Raw genomic sequence first — 22,488 nt, forward strand, 5'->3', positions numbered from 1 at the left:
ACTTACCGAGCATCTCTACAGTTTCTCACAGCTGGGAGCAATCTCCGTCTTCCGTCAACTGATGCATTGTACTTCTTGGGGTCCAACACATCTAGAACCTCCTCAGACATCTGCAGCATGTAGGCAAGAGCTGAGCAATGGGTCTTAGTGAGTTTCCTGTCCGATCTGTTCTCTGACTGCAGGTACTCTTGGATCTCCTGATGTACTGAGTGGTCATTCATCTCCATTAAACAGTGGAAGACATTGATGCTTCTGTCAGGAGAGATATCATAAGCATTCATCTTCTTCAGGTTGTTTATTGCTCTTTGAATGCTTTCTGGACTGCTCGCTTCCCAACCCAGCAGACCTCCTAAGCGACTGCGGTTGGACTCCAATAACAGACCATGAAGGAAGCGAACAAAGAGGTCCAGGTGGCCATTTCCACTGTTCAGAGCTTTGTCTACAACTCTACTGAGGAAGTCATCAATACCTGGGTCACTGCAATTTTTGCTATCTTCTCCCAAGAATGTCGCCAGTACATCTGTGTTCTTGTTGAGGTAACAGTGGACCATGTAGACAGCAGCGAGAAACTCTTGAATACTCAAATGAACAAAGCAGTAAATCATCTTCTGAAAAATCACACACTCTCTCTTGAAGATCTCTGTGCACAGTCCTGAGAAAACTAAGGCCTCCCTGAGATCAAGACCGCACCGCTCCAAGTCTTCTTGGTAGAACATGATGTTCCCTTTTTCCAGATGTTCAAACGCAAGCTTTCCCAACTTCAGAAGGTTGTCCCTGTCTGTCTGTTCATGTTCCTTATCATATTTCTGTGTCTTCCTCTTGGTCTGAACCAGCAGGAAATGGGAGTTCATCTCAGTCAGAGTCTTGGGCAGCTCTTTTTGCTCTGTAGTCATCATATGCTCCAGAACTGTAGCAGTGATCCAACAGAAAACTGGGATGTGACACATAATGTAGAGGCTCCTGGACACCTTGATGTGTGAGATGATTCTGCTGGACAGTGACTCATCACTGAATCTCCTCCTGAAGTACTCCTCCTTCTGAGTGTCAGTGAAACCTCGTACTTCTGTTACCCTATCTACATATGCAGACGGGATCTGATTCACTGCTGCAGGTATGGAAGTGATCCAAAGGAGAGCTGAGGGAAGCAGATTCCCCTTGATGAGATTTGTCAACAGCACATTCACTGGTGATGTCTGTGTGACATCAGACACAGTCTCATTGTTCTCGAAGTCTAACAATAGTCTGCTAACATCCAGTCCATCGAAGATTAACAGCACTTTACAGACAGCAAGCATTTCTGCTGTGACCATCTGTAATGTTGGATCAAAGTCGTGAAGCAGCCTGAGAAGACTGTACTGTTCCTCTTTGATCAAGTTCAGCTCCCGGAACGAAAGCAAAATCACTATGCTAACATCCTGATTTTCGAAGCCATCTGCCCAGTCAAGAGTAAACTTCTGCACTGAGAAGGTTTTTCCAATGCCGGCAATGCCATTTGTCAAAACCACTCTGATCAATCTCTTTTGGCCAGGTAAGACCTTAAAAATGTTGTGGCATTTGATTAGAGTGTCATGCAGGGTTTTGGACATTGTCTCAAGCTGCCACACCTCATGTTGGATGTTAACCCCTTCGCACTGTCCCTCAGTGATGTAGAGCTCAGTGTAGATCCTGTTCAGGCGGGTTGTGTGTCCTGCTTCAGCAGTTCCTTCTATTGCAAATTCACATTTTCCTCTAAGCCTGATCTTGTGCTTATCTAAAATCTCCTGCAGGTAGCCAATCACTAAGAGACAGTAAAATAATAAATAAGGTTAAAGAAATATACCAGGGTTTTCCCTGCTTGTCATGGCCTATCATTTGTCTAATTGTTCCACCATTGTAACATTAAGGATTTTCTTACACCTGCTCAGGGGAGGAGTTAATATGAGTTTCATCTTAACTTAACATTGTTTCTAACTTATATGTTGCAATCTGTTTTTACAAAGTTATATTATAATTCCCATGCAATATTCAAATGTACACGCACTGTAGCTGCTGCAACAGGCTGCCTGCGGTAAGTTTAATTGCAACATAAAAACATTTGATTATAAGATTTGTGATTTATGAAATGTTTAAACATTTTAAATGTGCTAAACATGCTGCATGTTGTAGAAAAAAGACTGATTGCAGCAACACAAGATGTTTTGTTTTAGAAATGATAACAACAGTAGATAGAGTACCAGCCTTACTTGTTTCAGTGATGGTTTGACTTGGTGTTTGCCATCCAGGACTTTTTCTGGATCTTTTTTCCACATTGGGGACATGAGAATTCTCCTGGTGGTTCATACTGTTCACAATATGCACCAGTGCATTGCCTGCAGACATGGTGGCCACACCTCATAGCAACTGGATCACTCAGGACCTCCGGGCACAAAGCACAACAGGACAGCTGGTCCTCAATAACCACACTGGTCCTTTTCCTGTCTCTGTGAAGATGAAGGTAATTTTCTTTTTAACTTAAAGTTTGTTGTTGTTTACTGTTTACAAAAAATACACATTGTTGGCAATACTGATTGCACAACAGAGACAGAATATTCTGATCATGTCTCACAGCTTAAATAACATTTCATTTTAATAAACGTCCTAAAAAGGCATGCAGGTGGTTGAGTGGTTAGAGCGCATGCCATATACGCAGCCGACCCCGGTTTGAATCCCGGTCGGAGGTCCTTTGCTGCATGTCACACCCCCCACTCTCTCCCATGTTTCCTGTCTGTCTACTGCTAAATAAAGGTGTCTATGCCAGACAAAATCTTTAAATAAATAAATGTCCTAAAAGTCATTGGTAAATCCAAGATTGCAGCATTTTTTCGATCTTTGATTGTGTCAGTTATGGAGGTTTAGGAGGGTGATTCCCTTAGTTCCCTTAGAAACTGAGTAATAAGGTATGTGTGCAATTTTCTTTTTTGTCTGAAACATATTGCTGTAGTTGTTCAGTAGTTAGTGCAGTCAAAATTGGTGACAAGTTTAATTTTTTTTGCTTAGATTGAGATTTGCATTTCCTTAACATAGATACTGATGCAATACTGCATTCACAGTAGGACTTCCCCTACTTAGGGCCATCTATGATGCGTCATATGACAAGTCAAAAAGAATGAAAATTAACATTGTGAAATCATGGAGAGTCACAAAAAGATAGTGCACGCCACTTTTCCTTTCAATATGCAGGTATATATGTGTTTTCAGTGTTTGCATGTGTGTCAGTATAAGGAATTGTACTGTTGTATTTGAAATGTAACTCTACTCTGTAACTGTAAAGATGGAGGGATACATCAACCTAATACAGCAACTTCAGTTTGGGTTTGGTAAAGGGCAGATGGCAAACTAAGATCTGACTCACATTTAAGCCATGTTATCCATTTTGACATGCAGTTTGTGTTGTTGGTGTTTTTTTTAAATAAATTAGCACATGTTTTTACTTATTTTCTCAATATGATTAATTTCTCATTTTAAAAATTGGACTGCGGGTGTTCTTCAAAAGGGGGCATGACAAAAAATGTTTGAGAACCATTAAAAATCAGTCTTATATCTGTAGACTCTAAAATAAAGACACCTGTTAGATCAACTTCAGCCTCCAGCACCAATAATGAGAACCCTTACTTTGTGTTGAAAGGTCCAGGTTCATCACTGAAGACTAGAGGATTCTCTATGGACTGATCACTCAGAGACACACAGCTGGGCTCCGGAGACTCGGCTCTGCCGTCTTCCTTCCCATGAACACTCATCTTTGAGTCTCGTGTCAGTCTAACAGGCAAATGAGTAAGACAAGCTCACATCAGACATTGATATAGGTGATATACTCACCATATGATACTTGAGCAGATGATGACCTGATTGGTTACATTTTTTGACTAATTCTCTAAGCATGTTTTCTGCAATATTCCTGCTATATCATATATTTCAGTTAACTAATGGACAAGACTGATGAAGTGGCTGAAGATGTTAAAGCTGTAGATGTGAACAGAGGTTAGACCAGGACAGATTGTAAGGATTAAGTACAACCTGATTTCTGAGCTCTATATCTATCATACATGTAACACACCTGTTACAGAAAATGGCTAAATGAATTGTTTTAAAATGTTCAAAGTTGTATTAATTAGTTTATTGTAGAGCAGTTTATGAAAATGTAATTTAGTTCTGTTTTTATTGATTCAGTGGGCTAGTTAAGAAATGTCAAAACGAGTGTGTGCTGTAAAAAACACTTTAGATCACTGTCCCACCTTTAAAACTCAAAGAGGGGCGTCTGTTATTTTAGAGTATTTAACTCAAAAATGATAGCTAATCAGTTCTCTTCATGTTAACAACTGTTGCACCATTTCAGAAATTGGGTCTGTTCTTATATTTCTGCCCAACTGTAGCCTAAAATGTCCCAATTGATGAAACCACCCTAAATAGCCAAAAGATATGCAAAAAAAACCATTAGATTCCTGTAGGCTACTGACATGACATTGACATGATAACATTTTAAGCCAATATTATGAACTTGTTAGCAAACAGTGGCTAATTCACACATCCATCAGTTACGGAGCAACATTATAATTATCTGCTTTGTGCACATTTGAAGCTGTGTCACAGTGTCACAAACGGATGTACCATAAAGTGCAGTGAACAGTTTTATCTTGTTTCCAGAAAATGCAACCAACGTTGAATACAAGAGGGCTTAAAATACAGGCAAAATCACCCAATCTTCTCCCTTTAAAAAACATGGGTGTTTTTGTTGGTGAAATTCTGTAAAATATATATATATTTTTTTTTTTTAATTATTTGCACAACAATAACCACATAAAGGTGAAAGTAACAAGCAGTTTATTTTGTTAGTATTATTATGTTAAAATAAATTAGCTAATCTTTAAACTTATTTTCTCAATGTGATTAATTGCTCATTTTAAAAATTGGACTGCAGGTGTTCTTCAAAAGAGGGCATGACAAAAAATGTTTGAGAACCATTAAAAATCAGTCTTATATCTGTAGACTCTAAAATAAAGACACCTGTTAGATCAACTTCAGCCTCCAGCACCAATAATGAGAACCCTTACTTTGTGTTGAAAGGTCCAGGTTCATCACTGAAGACTAGAGGATTATCTATAGACTGATCACTCAGAGACACACAGCTGGACTCCGGAGACTCGGCTCTGCCCTCTTCCTTCCCATGAACACTCATCTTTGAGTCTCGTGTCAGTCTAACAGGCAAATGAGTAAGACAAGCTCACATCAGACATTGATATCAGTGATATAGCCTACTCACCATATGATACTTGAGCAGATGATGACCTGATCGGTTACATTTTTTGACTAGTTCTCTAAGCATGTTTTCTGCATTATTCCTGCTGTATCATATATTTCAGTTAACTAATGGACAAGACTGATGAAGTAGCTGAAGACGTTAAAGCTGTAGATGTGAACATGTGATATAAACACAGAGGTTAGACCAGAACAGATTGTCTGAGCTCTATATCTATCATACATGTAACACACCTGTTACAGAAAATGGCTAAATGAATTGTTTTAAAATGTTTATTTATAAAAGTTTTATTAATCAGTTTATTGTAGAGCAGTTGATGAAAATGTCATTGTTCTATGTTTTAATTGGTTCAGTGGTTAAAAATTGTCAAAACGAGTTTGTGCTGTAAAAAACCCTTTAGATCACTGTCCCACCATTCAAACTCAAAGAGGGGCGACTGCAAGTTATTTAACTCAAAAATGGTAGCTAATCAGTTCTCTTCATGTTAAGAACTATTGCACCATTTCAGAAATGTGGGTGTGTTCTTATATCTCTGCCCAACCGTAGCCTAAAATGTCCCACTTGATGCAACCAGGGCCGGCCCAAGCCTCCATGGGGCCCTAAGCAAATTTTGATTTTGGGGCCCTCTATTACTGCCAATAATAATGATTATTGATCATTCACACACCTACTATAAACGTATTGTACTTATTCTACTCCGTCATTACGATTACATTTGTAAAACTAAATGTGAGAACTTTTTGTTGTAGTTAGATTGTAATCCAAAGTGATTAATGCCATGGAAACAGACACCAGATTTGCAAATTTACAGAAAAATCTTTCAATTAATATTAAGCAAAGTCAGCAACTCTCCCTACTGGCCACACAGAGAATCAATACATAAAACCTCAAAGAGCTGCCCGGCATATTTTACCAATATATGGTTTTTAATCTGAAATGGTAGCAAATTCAGCTACAAGAGCAGCCTGGGGTTGATTTACACTTAATATTCAAAGTGATATAGTACTAAGTGGGATACTGAATGTCATCTAGGCCAACTAAAAGTAACAAAATAAACCAATAATTTCCTGTAAACACAATCTGCTTTATTATTTTTTGTTTTAAATAAACTGCAACAGCAAATGTACAAAAACAGACAGTATTAAATACAATTAATACAAAAAATATCAGACAAATACTTAAATAATGATGTAAATCAACAGAGGCACCTGAAACAAGGAAACACAAATGGTTTATAAATAAAATATAAAGTAGTCTGACAGGAAAGAGGGACACTCAGCTGGGTCTACTGGCAGAGCTGCTGATCCCTGCTGCTAACTGGACACTGAAGAAGTAGATGAAACATCAATGTCGATGACCAAAGATGAAGGACCTATAGGGAAATTAAATTAATATTTTTGGACAAAATTATTCATCTCAGAATATTCTGCAGTACACTGAGCAATTATAAAGGCTGTTTTATAGTCATATTACACTTGAAAATTATGCATCTTATTTTCTAAATAAAAAAGTACAGCTATAGCTTGTAATAAGAAAACAAACTGCCAGTGGAACAACTGAAAATGGCTTGAGAAGTTTTGAAATAATATGCATTTGTCTAAAAACATGTCCCTTGTCATATGATTATATCTTATATCTTATATTAAAAAACAATATTCATCTCAGTATGTTCTGCAGTGCACTGAGCAATTAAAGGCTGTTTTGTTGTTAACTTACCAGGTACAGTGGGCACAATGGATGGAGCAGAGGATAGAGATGGACCTGAGATGAAAAACATGTCCCTTGTCATATGATTATATCTTATATTATTACATCTTAATGAGATAATTTGACTAGAAATTAAATATATATGGTGACAGTTTTTCGATCTCCTGATTCATCAGCCTTGGCTGCTCCTGAGGAGGTGGGTTGCTCCTGGGCTGAGTCAGTGCCTCTTCCAAAATACTTTAACAGTGGTCCTGGGAAAGTTTCATATAACGTAGGAGCATAATAGGGAGTTGATGTAAAAGGAATATGTTTATTTACTCACATAAATTACTGTGCTCTGCAGCAAACAATTGCAAACAACATACCTCAATTTATAAGTTAACTAAGTTAATTCATTAATGCAAAACCATATTGTTAGCAAACGTCACTGCGTTTGTAATTAACGTTAGTTATTAAACATTTGCTATTAAACGCTGTTATCAAAAACGTTGTTTTGATGCCAAAAAGCGACTGAGAATAAAACTGAGAATCAACTTATTCAAAGTATTACACAAACACAAAAACGTTAGCTAGCTAATTTGCTATTATAGGCTAACGTAGTTGGAACAAAATATCAACAATAATTAGGGACTTTCCTAATTTGAGGAAACTTTTCAAAATCTCCTTGACACCAAATGTTACATTACCAAGACATACCTTTATCTTGTTGTTTTTCCTCCTCTTCCTTTTTCTTTTTTCTGGCCCTGAAGGGTAGATCCTTTTTTGCAACATTATTCACCTGCTCCTAGCTCCTGGATGCTCAGTGCACACTGCACACGTTACTAGCGCAGCTCTGACATTTCGAGCAGAGAGGCAGTAGGAAGTAGTTTCCTACTGCCTCTCTGCTAACATAATATTATTGTTGTTTTTTTGTACAAAAACGCACATTTGATAATATATGAATCATCACCACTCACGCATGGAAAAAACTATTAATTACTTCTTTCTTTTTTAAGTCAATTGCTCTGCTCTTGGGGCCCCCTAGTGGTCACGGGGCCCTAAGCAGCTGCTTAGTTCGCTTATGCCTTGGGCCGGCCCTGCATACATGCAAATTAGTAGCCTAAGTGTAAAAGATTTTGAATAGCATTCCCAATGGCTGTCATTGTCACGTAATTAAGCTCTTTCTTCACAATTTTTTCTTTCATTGTTACTAAAGTATACAATTATGTCAGGCCTTTCATGTTCATTCATGTCCAATTTATGTTCATACTCTTGTGTGTCCACATTGAATAAGTAAATATATGAATAAGTATCTATCTATCTATCTATCTATCTATCTATCTATCTAAAGGCACATTGCGTAGGCTACATGCAAATTAGTAGCCGAAATGTAAAATATCAGTGAAACAGGATTTATCAGCTCTAAAAGTCTTCGTTCTCAGATCAACCAAAAAAACACCAGACATAACGTTGTGTGGGGGTAAACAGTGCAACCACAGCAGAACGTTGTGGTTATGTGGTTCCTGAAACGTTAGGGGAACGTTAGGCTTTGTTAGGTTTCTGCATAACCAGAGGGAACGTTCTCTAAACCTAACCTTTAGAGAACCAAATGCTAACGTTCTCTAAACGTTACGTGTTAGTAGGGATTTACCGGCTGCTTTGCGGAAATGTGACAGCTCATGCGAAGTCACTTTCATCAACCTGTGTCTAAATGTATTTTTTACTTCTCTGGAATTTTTTTCTTTTACCACTCTGCTCGTAAAGTCTGCCTAAGCATGTTATCATTTATATCAAGATCTAGGTCCACTTTTATTTGACAACATTTCTGCTGATGGGTTTTGAGAAGGGTTAAAATCACTGTGCCTGTCTCATGTAATAAGAGTTGTTGAACACCAGGGGGCGTCCTACACTCATGTATCTCCAGACATGTCCTTTTGCTGTGGCCTAGCAACTGAGACACAAGATAATTTATCACTTTATGATACAATATATCAATTACCAAAACTGTGCATTTGTTCCTTCAACTTTTGTCAGAATATAAGTCATGCATATGTCAGAAAATACGGTTTTTACATGAGAATAAAACAAACTTTTACTCAGTGGGTCTGTGGCAAAAGGTGAACTTGTTCTACTGCTATAATGAAAGATTCAATTTCCTAATTTTTTCATTAGTTTGATTAGCAAACACTTTAATAAATCACATTAAAACATTTCTACCTCATATATCACATATTTAACTGATATCCCTTTTTTTAACTGAACTACTGAGACATTCAGTTTTCTGTAGATCTTTGATTGATAAAAACATGGGATGAGCCTATGTTATTCAACCAGGAAGGTTATCTCACAGGATGTATGCAGAAACACACCGCCCTCACACGCTGTGGGCACACACACACACACACACACACACACACACACACACACACACACACACACACACACACACACACACACACACACACACACACACACACACACACACACACTCTTCCACATCCTGTGGCACTGTGGCAGGCAAGGAATATCCACCACACACACTCACACTGTGCGCCGGCAGGACCAAGGCCAACTGCCTGCTAGTATTTTTATAATCTTCATCCTCCCTGACCTGTTGCTCCCCTCCTGGCGCCACTGGTCTCAGCCCTCCCCCTGCGATGCCTCAACCTTACACATGCACATACACACACACACGCACACACACAGAGTCCTGTACACTCAGCAGCCCCTCCACGGATAATTGAGACCAGCTGTTGCAAGGTGCCTCTTCCCTCGACCCCTGCACCCCTCTTTCACCCTGCTGCTGCTGCTGCTGCACTTGCCTTTATGGCAGAATGCTATTCCAAATCCCCCCTCCTCCCTTTCCTTTCCTTTCTCTCAACTGAGAACTAACTCACACCACCACCACCACCACCACCCCACATGCCTCTAAGTGCGTTTGCCCATCAGCGGCGCTGATTGACAGATAGGTGCCTATTTGTTTTGTTTGTTGTTGTTTTTTTCTCTTCATCTGTCTCTTGTTCTGGATGTCTGCTTTACGAATCCAGGATCTTTATGCTCACAAATCTAAAATGTAACACATTGTTGTTGCAAGAAGTCACTGGAAATTTAGCGACTATAATAAGACTTAAAGGACTGGTTCACAATAAACATAATCATTCCTCCTTTAACGACACATTATACAACTGATTTTTGCAGATTACAGTCGTAAACAAGCAGGCTGCATTCAGATTTTCTGTCATTTACCACATTGAAGGACAGGATCACTCTCAAATTTGTGAAGTGTTTGTATTAATTGACACGTTTCTGAGGCCCAGCTGCAAAGCATGGCTTTCCAGATGCTCCATGATTTTGAAAATGAATCATCATGGCCAAATCAAGTTTAATTTTGGACATTAAATCAGAGCAATTTATCATTAGTCCATAGACAGAAAATTAATCAGAGACTATTCTGATAATCAATCAATAGTTTAAATTATTTTTTCAAATTAAAATACCAACCCAGTTTCAGGTTCTCAATTGTGAGGATTTGCTGCCTTTTTTGGCTTGTATGATCTTGTATGATGTTGATTAATCAATTAATTATCATATATATTGATAATGAAAATAATCAGTATTTACAGCCCGCTTGTGTGCACATACTGCTCCCTCTCTTTATATTCATCTTTCTCTCCTTCGCTATGGATCTTGGTATATTGGGGAAGTGAGACATGACCGGGCCAGTGGTGACTACAAGCTGTCCCAGCCGCTGCGCTGCGACTGGAATGCGTGGAGTTTGGGAGAGGAATGGAAGAGGCTCGAGGGGAGGGGGAGGAGGGTTGGGACAGGCATGTCAGACTCTCTTTTCCAGCTGGTCCTGAGGGGTCAAACTGTGTGTGGATGTGTGCATGTCATGGCCTCTCATTAGGGGGTGAGACGCTGCGGCTCCAGACCCCCATGGTAGGATTGCTGGGTGAGTCTGCAGTGATCCTGCCACTTTGATGCCCCTGACCCCCCCTCCCCCCCACCAGGAGGTTAATGAGCCTGAGTGAGCTCTGTAGGCATGCTGTTATTGTGTGTGTGTGTGTGTGTGTGTGTGTGTGTGTGTGTGTGTGTGTGTGTGTGTGTGTGTGTGTGTGTGTGTGTGTGTGTGTGTGTGTGTGTGTGTGTGTTAGATTTAATGTGGGGGCATCCAGACCTCTGATACGCTGACTTTGGTCCTGGTGGTGGTCATATCAGATGACCAGGCTGTGTGTGTTTAGGTGTGGGGAATAATATTAGAATAACTCTGAAATACTTAAACAAGCACCTGCTCTTAATGCTGGCTAATGTACAACAAAGAATGAGAGAAGACTTCACCATTCAAGTTACTAAATCCAAATTTGAAACACAATTTGAAAATGTTGTCATATTTGATTTTAACATGCTCATGTGAGATAATCCTTCACAAACTGCTGCATGGATGAAAATCATAACATCCATCACACTTAATTGATCACAAACTGAAAAAAAACGATGGAAAAAAACATTCAAGTGTTTTGATTTGAACTTCAAAATTTGTACTTTCACCTCTTTGCCTTCAATTGATAGTTGATACTAGAGTTAGACAGGAAACATGAGGAGAAAGAAAACAGGATGATATGCAACAAAGGTCCCCAGTCAAAATCAAAATGCATACAAAGGAGGTCATATAAAAGGGCGCGGCTTGGATTGTGGGAACAATCATAAAACTTTTTGATGGATACACCTTTTCAGAGTTGCTAAATGCTACCAGCACTAAGGCTAAAATGACCCACCTCTAGTGTTTTGTAATAGATGCACACATCTTTCTCCATGCATGCATGAGCCACTTAAAGGGAAATAAAAGTCTCTGAGAGCTTTCAGTTGATTTTGATTTACTGCCGTTACCATCAGTAATTACTGACCATAATTACGAGTCCCCTTTGACTTTTTCCCCCATTTCTGTTTATCTCTAACCCCTGAGAATTGACCCTATAATACTCCTTCACATAGCTGAGGAGGCTGTGTGAGATGTGAATGTGTAGTCCTGGGCGGAGTAGTGCAAGCCTCAGCCTGCAAAAGGAAGGCATGGGAGTCCAAAACAGGTGCTTGTGCACTCTTTTCTCCCCTTTCTTTCCATCCCTCACTCCCTTTCTCTCTTTTTCTCCTCACACCTGCTGTAGTGTGAGGACTCATGCTGGTTCAGCCAAGCCGCAAAAGAAGGTGGAGGACGGGTGATTACTTATATGCCCCCACCCCTCCCCCCAAATTTACCCCCCATGGTAATCCCCAGGAATTCTTTTATGAAGTTACAGATAGACATGCATTGCATTACACCTGTGTCTGAAGTCTGAAGACTTTGGAGCCTTAATATCATAATCATTGAAGAAACCAAAATGGCAACAGAGACTTCCAGTGATTTGATTCTGATCTGATGAATCAAGGGGTGATGGATGGCCTCTGCCCCCTGGTGGAGCACCTTACTAGGCCTCAATCCCATGTCTGTTGTCACCGTGAAAGGGATTCAAAATTTACCCAGCTGTTTGGGATCTGTGCATGTGCTTGTGTGCACAAGTGGTTGAAGAGAGTTACTTTACAAAGTTGGCCTAACAACATGTACTGAGATTACTGTATCGCCAGATTTAGAAGGAGAAAATAACAGGTTATACAGGGTTGAAGTGTGGTGATTGAAGGATGATGAAGTGTTTTCTGCTTTATTTTTCAAAGCAGCTCTTAATGCATCACAAGATGTGTGAAGAGGTTGAAAAGGATGAGAATGTAGTCACACAAACTAAGGTAAAAGCAGACTTTCCCCTGTCTGGTTGCTACATATTTCATGTATAATGTCATCAAAGTTTGACTGAGGCTAGGCAAAGAGAAAGGACAAAGATAGAAATATAGAAGGTGCAAGACAGTTATCAGTGCACGTCAGCAGACTGGACAGAGGAAAGAGCTCAACTTTGATGTCAGACATGGTGAGGCCCAAAACCTAAAGACAAACATAAAGATACAGGTAAAGACTCCCATAATATAAATTAGAATAAATTAATTCAATACACATGTATACATAATTTTTTATTTGCCTATATTGTTTTGTGTTTGTGTTAAAAGAAAGTATAGACAGAAAGAAACCAAATGGTGAAAATTTAAAAACTTGACTGACATTTTTACATACATAACATATATGTCTTTAAAGATGTTTTTATGTTAACTGAAATTCCCCAGTAACATGTGACATTATCCTGTAATTCCATTACATGTAGACTGTGCATCACCACCGCCACTACTGCATATTATCTCATGACACTGCAAGCATTTCCGACCACTGGTGACTCTTAGCTGTAAACATGCTTATTGATAGACAGTGTAATTTCATTACAGCCACCTATTCATTGATTACAAATCCAAACTTTCTACCAATTTAGATATTTAGTGTTGTAATGACATTTTTCAAACCTTGCAAATGTTCCTTTTGGGTTGTTTTGCTTCACTGTCTCTCCATGTAACGCTCTGTTGTTAGATAGAAACAAACATGATTTGTAATCTTAGTAGCTGGTGCAAGCACTAACACTAACATGGAAAAATGATCTGAAGTCATCTGAAAACTGGCAGCAGCAAGAAGGGCATGCAGTAGAGAGAAAGTGGTACTTATTAACTAAACATTGCATACATGTATGGAGGAAACGAATAACACAATTACAAGTGAACCTAATATAATAAATTAAAGGCTGATAAGGGGTCATTCTCCTCAGTTACAACCAGGATTTATTGTAATCAAATTGCATTTCACTTTTTCACAATTTCTCTTCATTTCACAATCCTTCAGGGAAGCAAGAGCAGGGTCAGCACCCTGACACTTCAACGGGGTAAACAATGGACACAAATAAGTAGTCTAAGACAGTCATACACTACATTACATCACATTTATTTGGCAGATGCTACGCCCAAAGCAGCTTACAATAAGTGCATTTAACCTTTAAAGGAATGTCCTCAAACATTGGACATCCAAATCTCCCAAATAATTAGCAACAAGTTTGTTACAGAGCAATATCACAAGCATTGTGAAGCCTAGCTTGGAGTAAACATCTGAGCAGTCAGATTACAAACATGACATGAAGCTGACCAGATATGGAAAACAAAACAAGTAGTATAAGTAGGATGTTTATTGTGTCATCCACATAAAAGTGCAAAAGAAGGAGTCATCTTTTCTCACTTGTAAACAGAAATAGAAAGAGAGTGCGTAGGAGAAAAAGCAATGAATCATGACAAAAGATTGACTCCTGCACATTGTCAACACTTATGGTAGATGTCTGATTATACTGTGAGTATGTGTGTATGTGCTTATACAGACTTGTTGTCATTTGCTGAATGAAATGCCTGATGAAGGCTTTGACAGAGGGTGGGAGTTCATTCTTTGTTATTCACATGAAAGTGCCACGCCTACCTACATTGACTTACAAGGCTCCAAAATGTAGTTGCAGTGGTCTGCAGAGATCTGTCAGAGAAGAACATTACTTCTGACATACAACATCATATTGAAAACAAAGCTCTACAAATAAAATCTGCCACAAAAAAAGGTTCCCCAAGTCTTTTATAACCCTATGAAGTCGTTAGAGATGACTAGGTTTTTTTAGCAAAATATATAGCACTTAAATCATCAACACATGAGAGAAAAACATCACATAGACTGTTAGTTAGACCTACATGACATAATGAATAAAGCCTCTTCTGTTTGAGGAGACAATTAAACCCATTATTTTTATATTATTTATTATTTATTATTTATTATTTATTATTTATTATTTATTATTTATTATTTATTATTTATTATTTATTATTTATTATTTATTATTTATTATTTATTATTTTATAGTTAATAGTTAATTGTATTATATCTAAATGTAAGTGAGCACAGCGAGGTCTTTGACTTTTAGTTAAATTTTTTCTTCACTTAAGTTTCCTCTCTCTACTTATTTTTTATGTGACAGTGTGTTCATAATTTAAGTTAGTACCAAACATCCACAAATCATCTTTCCAGATATATGCTATGGACAGTTAGTGCTGAGAGTCACAATTTTTACACTTCAACCAATAATAATAAGAAATTACTTACTATATATTCACAATGCTGTGTTATAATTTGAATTATTTTAGTATAAAATTCACTTTCTGCTGACCTCTGCATTCTCACATTTTATTCTATGGCAGTACTCCTCGATTAACAAATGACAGCATTAACTGGCACTTTATTGTTTGCTGATTGACTGAGTTTCATCATTGAAGTGAAAATGGTGTGGCCACATCTGGAAAGGCTTTATGGGAGGCTTCTTGTTTCAAATACGTTGTGTTGTGAGTGTTTGGGGTAGCACTGGGGGCTGTCATGTGTGAATCCTCTCAGCATTCTGCACAGGGGGTTGTTTTTCTTGGTTTTCAAAAGAAAAACAAGCTCTCAGGTAATGACTTCAGTGTGTTGCTGTTTTTATTTCATTTGTGTGACACTAAATGCAGCCGCAATCGATACAGACATAGAGACTGGAACTGATATTTTAATGTGCTGGAGCATCCATAGACATGACAATACTGCAGTATATTGTGTGTGTTTGTGCATGTTTGGGCACATGTGCGTGCGTGCATGCATGCCACCCTGTTTTCCTCTCTTCGACCCTCTAGCTGGTAATCCGAGCATCGAGATTAGAAAGAAAAACAGCAGAGAAGAATGTCTTTGGTTGAGCCAGCGAGGAATTTACAATGGCCTTCAGGCTGCTTTGACCTCTCCCTCCCACTCTCTCTCCCACTCTCTCTCTCTAACACTCACACACATATACCTAAAGAAAAATAATTTCTTTATATCTCGGGTCTTATTTCATAGTTCTGATCATCGCTCTTATCTGTTATGATAACATTTGACTCACTAATTTGAGTTAAGATCTGGGGATACTGTGAAATAACTAGAAAGGAGTCCAACAAACAGGGCAACACTGTATGATCAAACTATTGGTAAACAAACCTCCATGTGTTAATTATCACCTATTAACATAAATTCTTTGCAAATAAAAACCTTGTTTACACACAGTATGGTATGGTTGTGTATTTTGATATAAGTAGTGTTAAACTGGGGTTTGTTTACAACCTCTATGAGCTGTACATTTATATAATGTTTTCCTTAATCTTTGTTAACAATACCAATGTCATCAGAGCTTGAATAAAGGTAGGGTAGTTTCATATCAGAATACTTTCTCCTTTTTTTTTAAATAAATGCAACCAAAATACTTTATTAATATGCCAAGATTATAATATTGGAATGAGACGCATATAAATAATAATAAATAATACATAAATAAGTAAATCAATAAAGAACTACCAATAGAGACCACCTGTGACTTTTAGCAGCGCAGTTTCCATATGTTTCATACTGTCTTGACCTTTTTCACTTGTAACTGCTTTGAAAGAATAAAGAGATATTTATATTATATTTACGTTTGAATTATTATTAAAATCTTTATTATAACCCTTTAGACTATGAGCCAAAACGTCATGAATAGGAAAAAACCCTCTGATGTTGAGAGAAGATGAAACACTACAGAGAATACTTGTCCGTTTTTGCAGCATATTTGCCATGTCTATCTGACCTTTTGACCTTTTCAACTGGTAAGTACTTTGGAAAAAAATGTTGTAATGACACAAATAAAGAAGCCCATCCTAAAATTTGTTTATAAGTATATTAAAGACACTTCAAAATCAACAGCTGTCAGTATATCTGCCAATCACATTGTTAGTGAGATATATTTTGTGAAGTCTAAACATTTATGTTGTTTGCTTTGCTGGACTGCAGTGATGATATTGAATAAACAATAAAACTGATGAGTAAAATCCTCATCATAACACACAAAAATATACAGCCAAAACTCTAATTGTAAGAAAAAAAAACTGTTGCTGTTGAGAGAAGATATGTTTTGATATGTTCCCATCTGTTGCCACGGGGACATTGGTCTGGGTCGACTCTCCGACAGCTTGCAGCGATGTCACCGTGTGGGCAGAGATGACACCACACTGTAGAGCAGACACGGAGTTTGAGCCGGACGCTTGATGGAGTTCTAGTTTCAGAGGGACAGCTGTGTGGATACTCAAGACAAACTGGCCAACAGACCGCCTGATCCCTCCTACCTCTGTCACAGCCCAGCAACCTGCCTTCCTCCCAGACAAACCACAGCCAGTGTGTGTGTGTGTGTGTGTGTGTGTGTGTGTGTGTGTGTGTGTGTGTGTGTGTGTGTGTGTGTGCGTGTGTGTGTGTGTGTGTGTGTGTGTGTGTGTGTGTGTGTGAGGAGGGGTATACAGGTCTTTGCACAGACGAAGGGGACAGGTGTTAGGGACAGGAGGTGCCGTGTGGCCTGGGGGTGTGGTCAGGTGGTGACACACCTGTCCCTACTTGCACAAGAGGGTCTAGTTACACACACACACACACACACACACACACACATACACCAAGCATGCACATCAGCCTGACCATGTGTTCTGACATGCAACATTAGACCAGCTACCCTCTCATGCAATGTGAATCTGTTCACCATGACAAACTGGGGCCGATTCTTGTTATGCCAAACAAAACATGGCAAGCTCAACTTTGCAACAAAAAAGAAACTGGATATGTAAACTTGTATAAGTTGATTTTGCTGCATTTAATCCACTTTTTGTTGTATTTTTATTTTGTGTGTGTTTTTGTATGTTTATAACTTTTTTTAAAAACTTTGTAGCAAAGTAATGTGATCATGATATGAGAGGTGAGGGGACGCATGAATTGAACATATACCTGCAATACAAGTGTGTAACATAAAATGAGGCACTATGTTGAGTTTTTTATTTTTACCATGAAAGAAGTGTGTGTGAAAGACAGAAAGGAGAAACAAGTAGAAAGTGTCTCTGGATGTGATTAATTATTGTTTTTGATGCACAGTGGCTTAAGTGTCTCCATGTTCTATCAGGACCATGTGGCTTGTTATTCAGATAAAAAAAGAATGTAAATGGTTCAACAGAAAGTCAATTTTAAACAGATTTTGCAGATTAGATTTGGATTTAGAAGGACCGTCCAAGAACTGACTGAAACTTAATTAACCCCACCTGAACTTATTCTGCTGATTTTAAACTCACATTTCTGAGATGTAGAGTACAATATAACTGAGGTGTTTTGTTGAAGAGAGTGTAAGTAGACACCGGTGTGTGTGCGTGCCACATGCAGTGTTTCTGTAAAACCTTGGAGATGGGGGGAGATAGGCGTCTGGCTCTTGGGTGTGGATTTCAGGCAGGTGCATTTGCCTGCCCTGCGGCTCCTCAAGGGACAGGACAGGACGGGACAAGGCGGGAGGAGAAGAGGAGAGGCAATCTGTGCTCTCTGCAGTCACACCACGCACACAACCTCCTGTTCCCTCAAATCAAAGGCTGATCTCCTCCCGTCTTGACCCCACCACCACCACCACCACCACCCAACACCCCTCCTCTGCTCCTTTCCATATCCCTCATTGACTGGAATGCGTCGGGACAATAGAACTGTCCTGGTTCTTCGGCTGGTGCCCCCCCTGGGCCCACACAGGCCCTGACAGGAGGACAAAAGTGCACCTTGCACCTCTCAGCACCACCAGCAGCACCCCGGGGGCAAATACCTGAATACCTGTGGTAAATAAGAGGGGAGAGAGGGAGAGAAAGAATGACAGAATGACACAACACAAAGTGAGGAAAAAAGAGAGGGATGGATGAAAGAAAAGAAAGATTTTCCGCTCTCTGCTGCCAAGTGTAACACAGACTCATCCAGGGGTCCAAGCAAAACACAACAGCAGTCTCAGCCTTCCTATTTTGATACCCTCTCCCTTTTTCTTATTATAATCCACAACGTTGCACATTCATATATCTATTCTGACACCTGCTTTCTTTGCAACATCCCCCTCAGTTTTTACCCTCCTTTTCTCTGCTCTCTGTTAGTAATCCATGACTCCCTCATGTTAGGATTTGCTGGCCTCTGCCTTGCTTACTGTGTGTGGTTTTGTGCACATTTGGCCTTGACACTCCTAATATTGCACCACATCCAACCCTGGTTAGCTCACTGTTGAAATACATCACTGTAGATGCTAGTAACATTTCTCTTCAGCTGACTGTACATGAGATCACCCCCTCCACATTTGTTTAATGAAATATAAAAAACGATCTAACTTAAGTAATAATGTGTGTCTAAAGTGATGTATCAAAACAGTTCAATTACCAGATCAAAACAATCCTGACCAAATAGATCATTGGATCATGTGCACTCCAGAACAACAGGAGCGTTTTTCTAATCTGGCACCTCTGTCAGCAATAATCAGCAGGACATCATTTATCTGTGCTTTCCAAAACCTTTACAAATCACTGTTAAAAAATAATGATGTTTTATGATGTGACAACACTGTAGTAAAGGTCTGGTTAGGTTTAAACACAAAAACCACTTGGTTAGGTTAAGGGAACGATTATGGTTTTAGTTTAAATCAACGCTTTGTTTAGGTCATAGAGAAACCTGTGGTGTGGCTTAAAGTTTATACTACCTTAACAGCGACCTTCATCATCATGGCTATAATAATAACCACAGTGTTAAGGTTAGGGGATGATCATAGTTAAGGTTTTATTTTTGAAATGGTCCTAAACTTGAGGTTGGAAAATGAACAGTAATCTACTGTGGCAAAGTCCACTGTCATGTCATCTGAAATGTTCCACTACTCTGGTTCATACAGATAGACTACCTCTCACTCAAATGTAGCCATAGGTTATGTTCGGTGACTCTTAAAATCCCACCTAATATTCACCCTGCATGAAAAATCCAGAATCTATGGAATTTTTCATTTCAGAAGTTTACCTGCTGGATACAAGATAAGAGCCTCGCCAAAACGCAGTCGCCAACAGAAGAACTATGCTCATCAATCGTTTTCCTAATAAATCGTTCAAGCACATCATGTTGTGGGTGTGGTCTTTGCTAGAAAAGTTTATTCTATGTGTGTGTGTGCATTGAAGGCTTCAAGTTGGACAAAATGGATTTTGTTGTGATGTTACAAAATCCCTCAAATTTAAGGTGAGCACCGAGCACCCTTAAGCAGATGAATGTGAAAACAGCCTTTTAGTGTCAAACTCTGCACGTACATCATCCTGCACAGTGAGGCTAGGACATCCAAGTAATAATAAGCAAAGTAGATTTTTCAGCAGAGAAGGACTTTAAAATGTTTTTTCTTTGCAAATCCAAGCCTAAAGTCTAAAGCCTAAAGTCATTCCAAGCAATCCCTGTAATTCACTGCCTCACCCCACCTTCCCCTCTTTGGTCAAAGGTGGGCTAATCAGTGAAATGAAGTGTGTTAAGCCACGGTCACATTACCACTGATGCAACCACAATCACAAATGTGGGCGTAGTGAGGCTGTGAGGTCATGCTACTGGAACAAGGGCTCTGGAAAGTAGAACCATTTTTATAAAAACATACTTACAACCTTCAACATACTTTATCTGTGCTTATATCTTTTTGAGTAAAGGTGGCAAGTACTGAACAACAGGGAAACTATTTTTATTGTCACTAAAACTGCTGTACATGGTGCTGAATATTGCAGGTTTTTGTACTTACATGCACATTAGCTTTATCTCTGACAGCCAACAACTTGGCTGTAAAAGTTATCATGTTGTAATACTGATAAAATAGCAACTTCACAATGTAAACCATCTTCTTAAAATAATAAATCACACTGTCTCCTTTTGCATTCACATTACATAACATTGATCAGATAAAGTTCGATGGTGCCAAATGGTAAGACCAAGAACAGATTAAGAGATATGCGACCCAGGGGTCACTATGACATTGAGCACATTGTGTATGCTTTGAGTGCAGTGGTGGAAGAAGTATTCAGAGTAGAGTAATGACAACTCCATGTAAAAATAATCCAAAATCATCCATTCAAATTCAAACTTTAGAAATCAAAGTAACCATTGCTGTCATATGTAGTAAAAGTCTTTTCATTGAAATGTTGTAGTAAATACTCCAGTACTCCAGTAAATGTGTACTTAAAGATATATCTTTGAACGGTATAAACTGCAGAATGTTATTTAAAAACAACATAATTTTCTCCTTACTTTTACTCTCTCCTGTTGCATAAACCCAAATTATTGATTTTTGGCATTGACATAAAAAAAAAAAAATGTAAAAAACAAATATACCTCAAATATACAATACAGTATACCGTGACATTCATACTTCTTCATTCATGAGAAAATTCTAAATATCACCATACCTTAAATAAAAATTAAACCATCTCAAACCCATGAACTGTTTTCTGTTAAATTTCCAAAAGATATGATATATGTATATGTGTTCATGATATGTGTAAATAACTGAGATTTTTCTTGTCCTCGTCTACTTTCACTGTCCTTCTGCATGCTTTTGAATTTAAGTCAACAGAAGGCAACAGTATTGTGTGGCTTTAGCTTTTGGTTGTAAAGAAAACGTTTGTAGGTCTGGATGGCACAAGGTTGGAAACCTGGTTGTTACACACTTTGTATCTCATCTGTTTACCCTCCTGTCCCTTTATGGCTCATCCTCTACCCTCTGACCTCGTGGGACAGAGAGGGTCTGTGTTTAGGAGGAAACACAGCACCAGCCACATAACACACACACACACTCAGCATTGAAGGGGACAGCAGGAGTGCGGAGGTGGGCAGGAAATGGCGTGTACCCCCTCCTAGAGGCCATATCCTGTCCTTGGGTAAAACTGGTTTATTTGTCCAGAGATCTGAGCTCTTTGTTTGTGCATGTGTGTGACCAAGCATTACATAGTCCAAGCATGCTAAGACTTTATGAAGACCTGAGACCATCCAGACTTTTACAAAAGCAACCACATGTGCCATCGCAGCACATGTCATTGATCAAGTCTACATTGCAACATGTGGCATTCCTCGGCAAATTCTACTCCCCTATGATTTGATAAAACGTCTCACAAACAGAACTGCTCATTCTTCACCAAACACTCACACCCACCTCCCTCCTCCCCCAATGTCCAATCTCTTTCCCTCAATCTCTTCTCCCTCATTGCTTCGTTTTCTCCTCCTCCTGTGATTATCTTCTTATCCCCAGTTCACCCTCTTCTTCAAACTTTAGGCCATTAGTTTCCCCATCCCACATGCTCACCGGAGAAACATTTTCAGCATGTAAAAGTTACAATGAGCAGAAGATATTTTAAATGAAATAAATAAATAAATAACAACATACATCTTTAAAAGGACAAAAGCAGATAGGCAAGTCCACTGGGACAGAGCAGGGGAGATTGGCACTGAAGCTTTGAGCAGACATTGTGTAAGAGCACAGCAGCTTTGTAAGAGGGTTTGAAACTTTAACCCAGTGACTTAACCCTCCTGGCTTGAATCTGATCCTCCAGTGAATCAGTGCTGCAACCCCTGCCAGCTCTGGCTCCAGCAATATACTGTACTCTTCCTCAATATAGACCACTATGAACCTCTAGCAGAAAAATCCACACTTCAAACATACCCACAAACATACACACAA

General features: G+C 39.0%; 1 protein-coding gene across 1 annotated transcript in view; it reads right to left on the reverse strand.

Annotated features, from left to right (window-relative positions):
• Positions 1 to 22,488, reverse strand: part of LOC133987663 (NACHT, LRR and PYD domains-containing protein 12-like) — a 32,186-nt gene that overhangs the window by 7,647 nt on the left and 2,051 nt on the right. Inside the window, 7 exon segments of the mRNA XM_062427108.1 lie at positions 7 to 1,535; positions 1,605 to 1,777; positions 2,223 to 2,280; positions 2,282 to 2,453; positions 3,631 to 3,750; positions 5,067 to 5,210; positions 18,548 to 18,599. Coding sequence (XP_062283092.1) covers positions 7 to 1,535; positions 1,605 to 1,777; positions 2,223 to 2,280; positions 2,282 to 2,453; positions 3,631 to 3,750; positions 5,067 to 5,210; positions 18,548 to 18,599 — 2,248 coding nt within the window.

This window comes from Scomber scombrus, chromosome 10 (assembly GCF_963691925.1).
Source record: "Scomber scombrus chromosome 10, fScoSco1.1, whole genome shotgun sequence".
NCBI classification, from domain to species: Eukaryota; Metazoa; Chordata; class Actinopteri; order Scombriformes; family Scombridae; genus Scomber; species Scomber scombrus.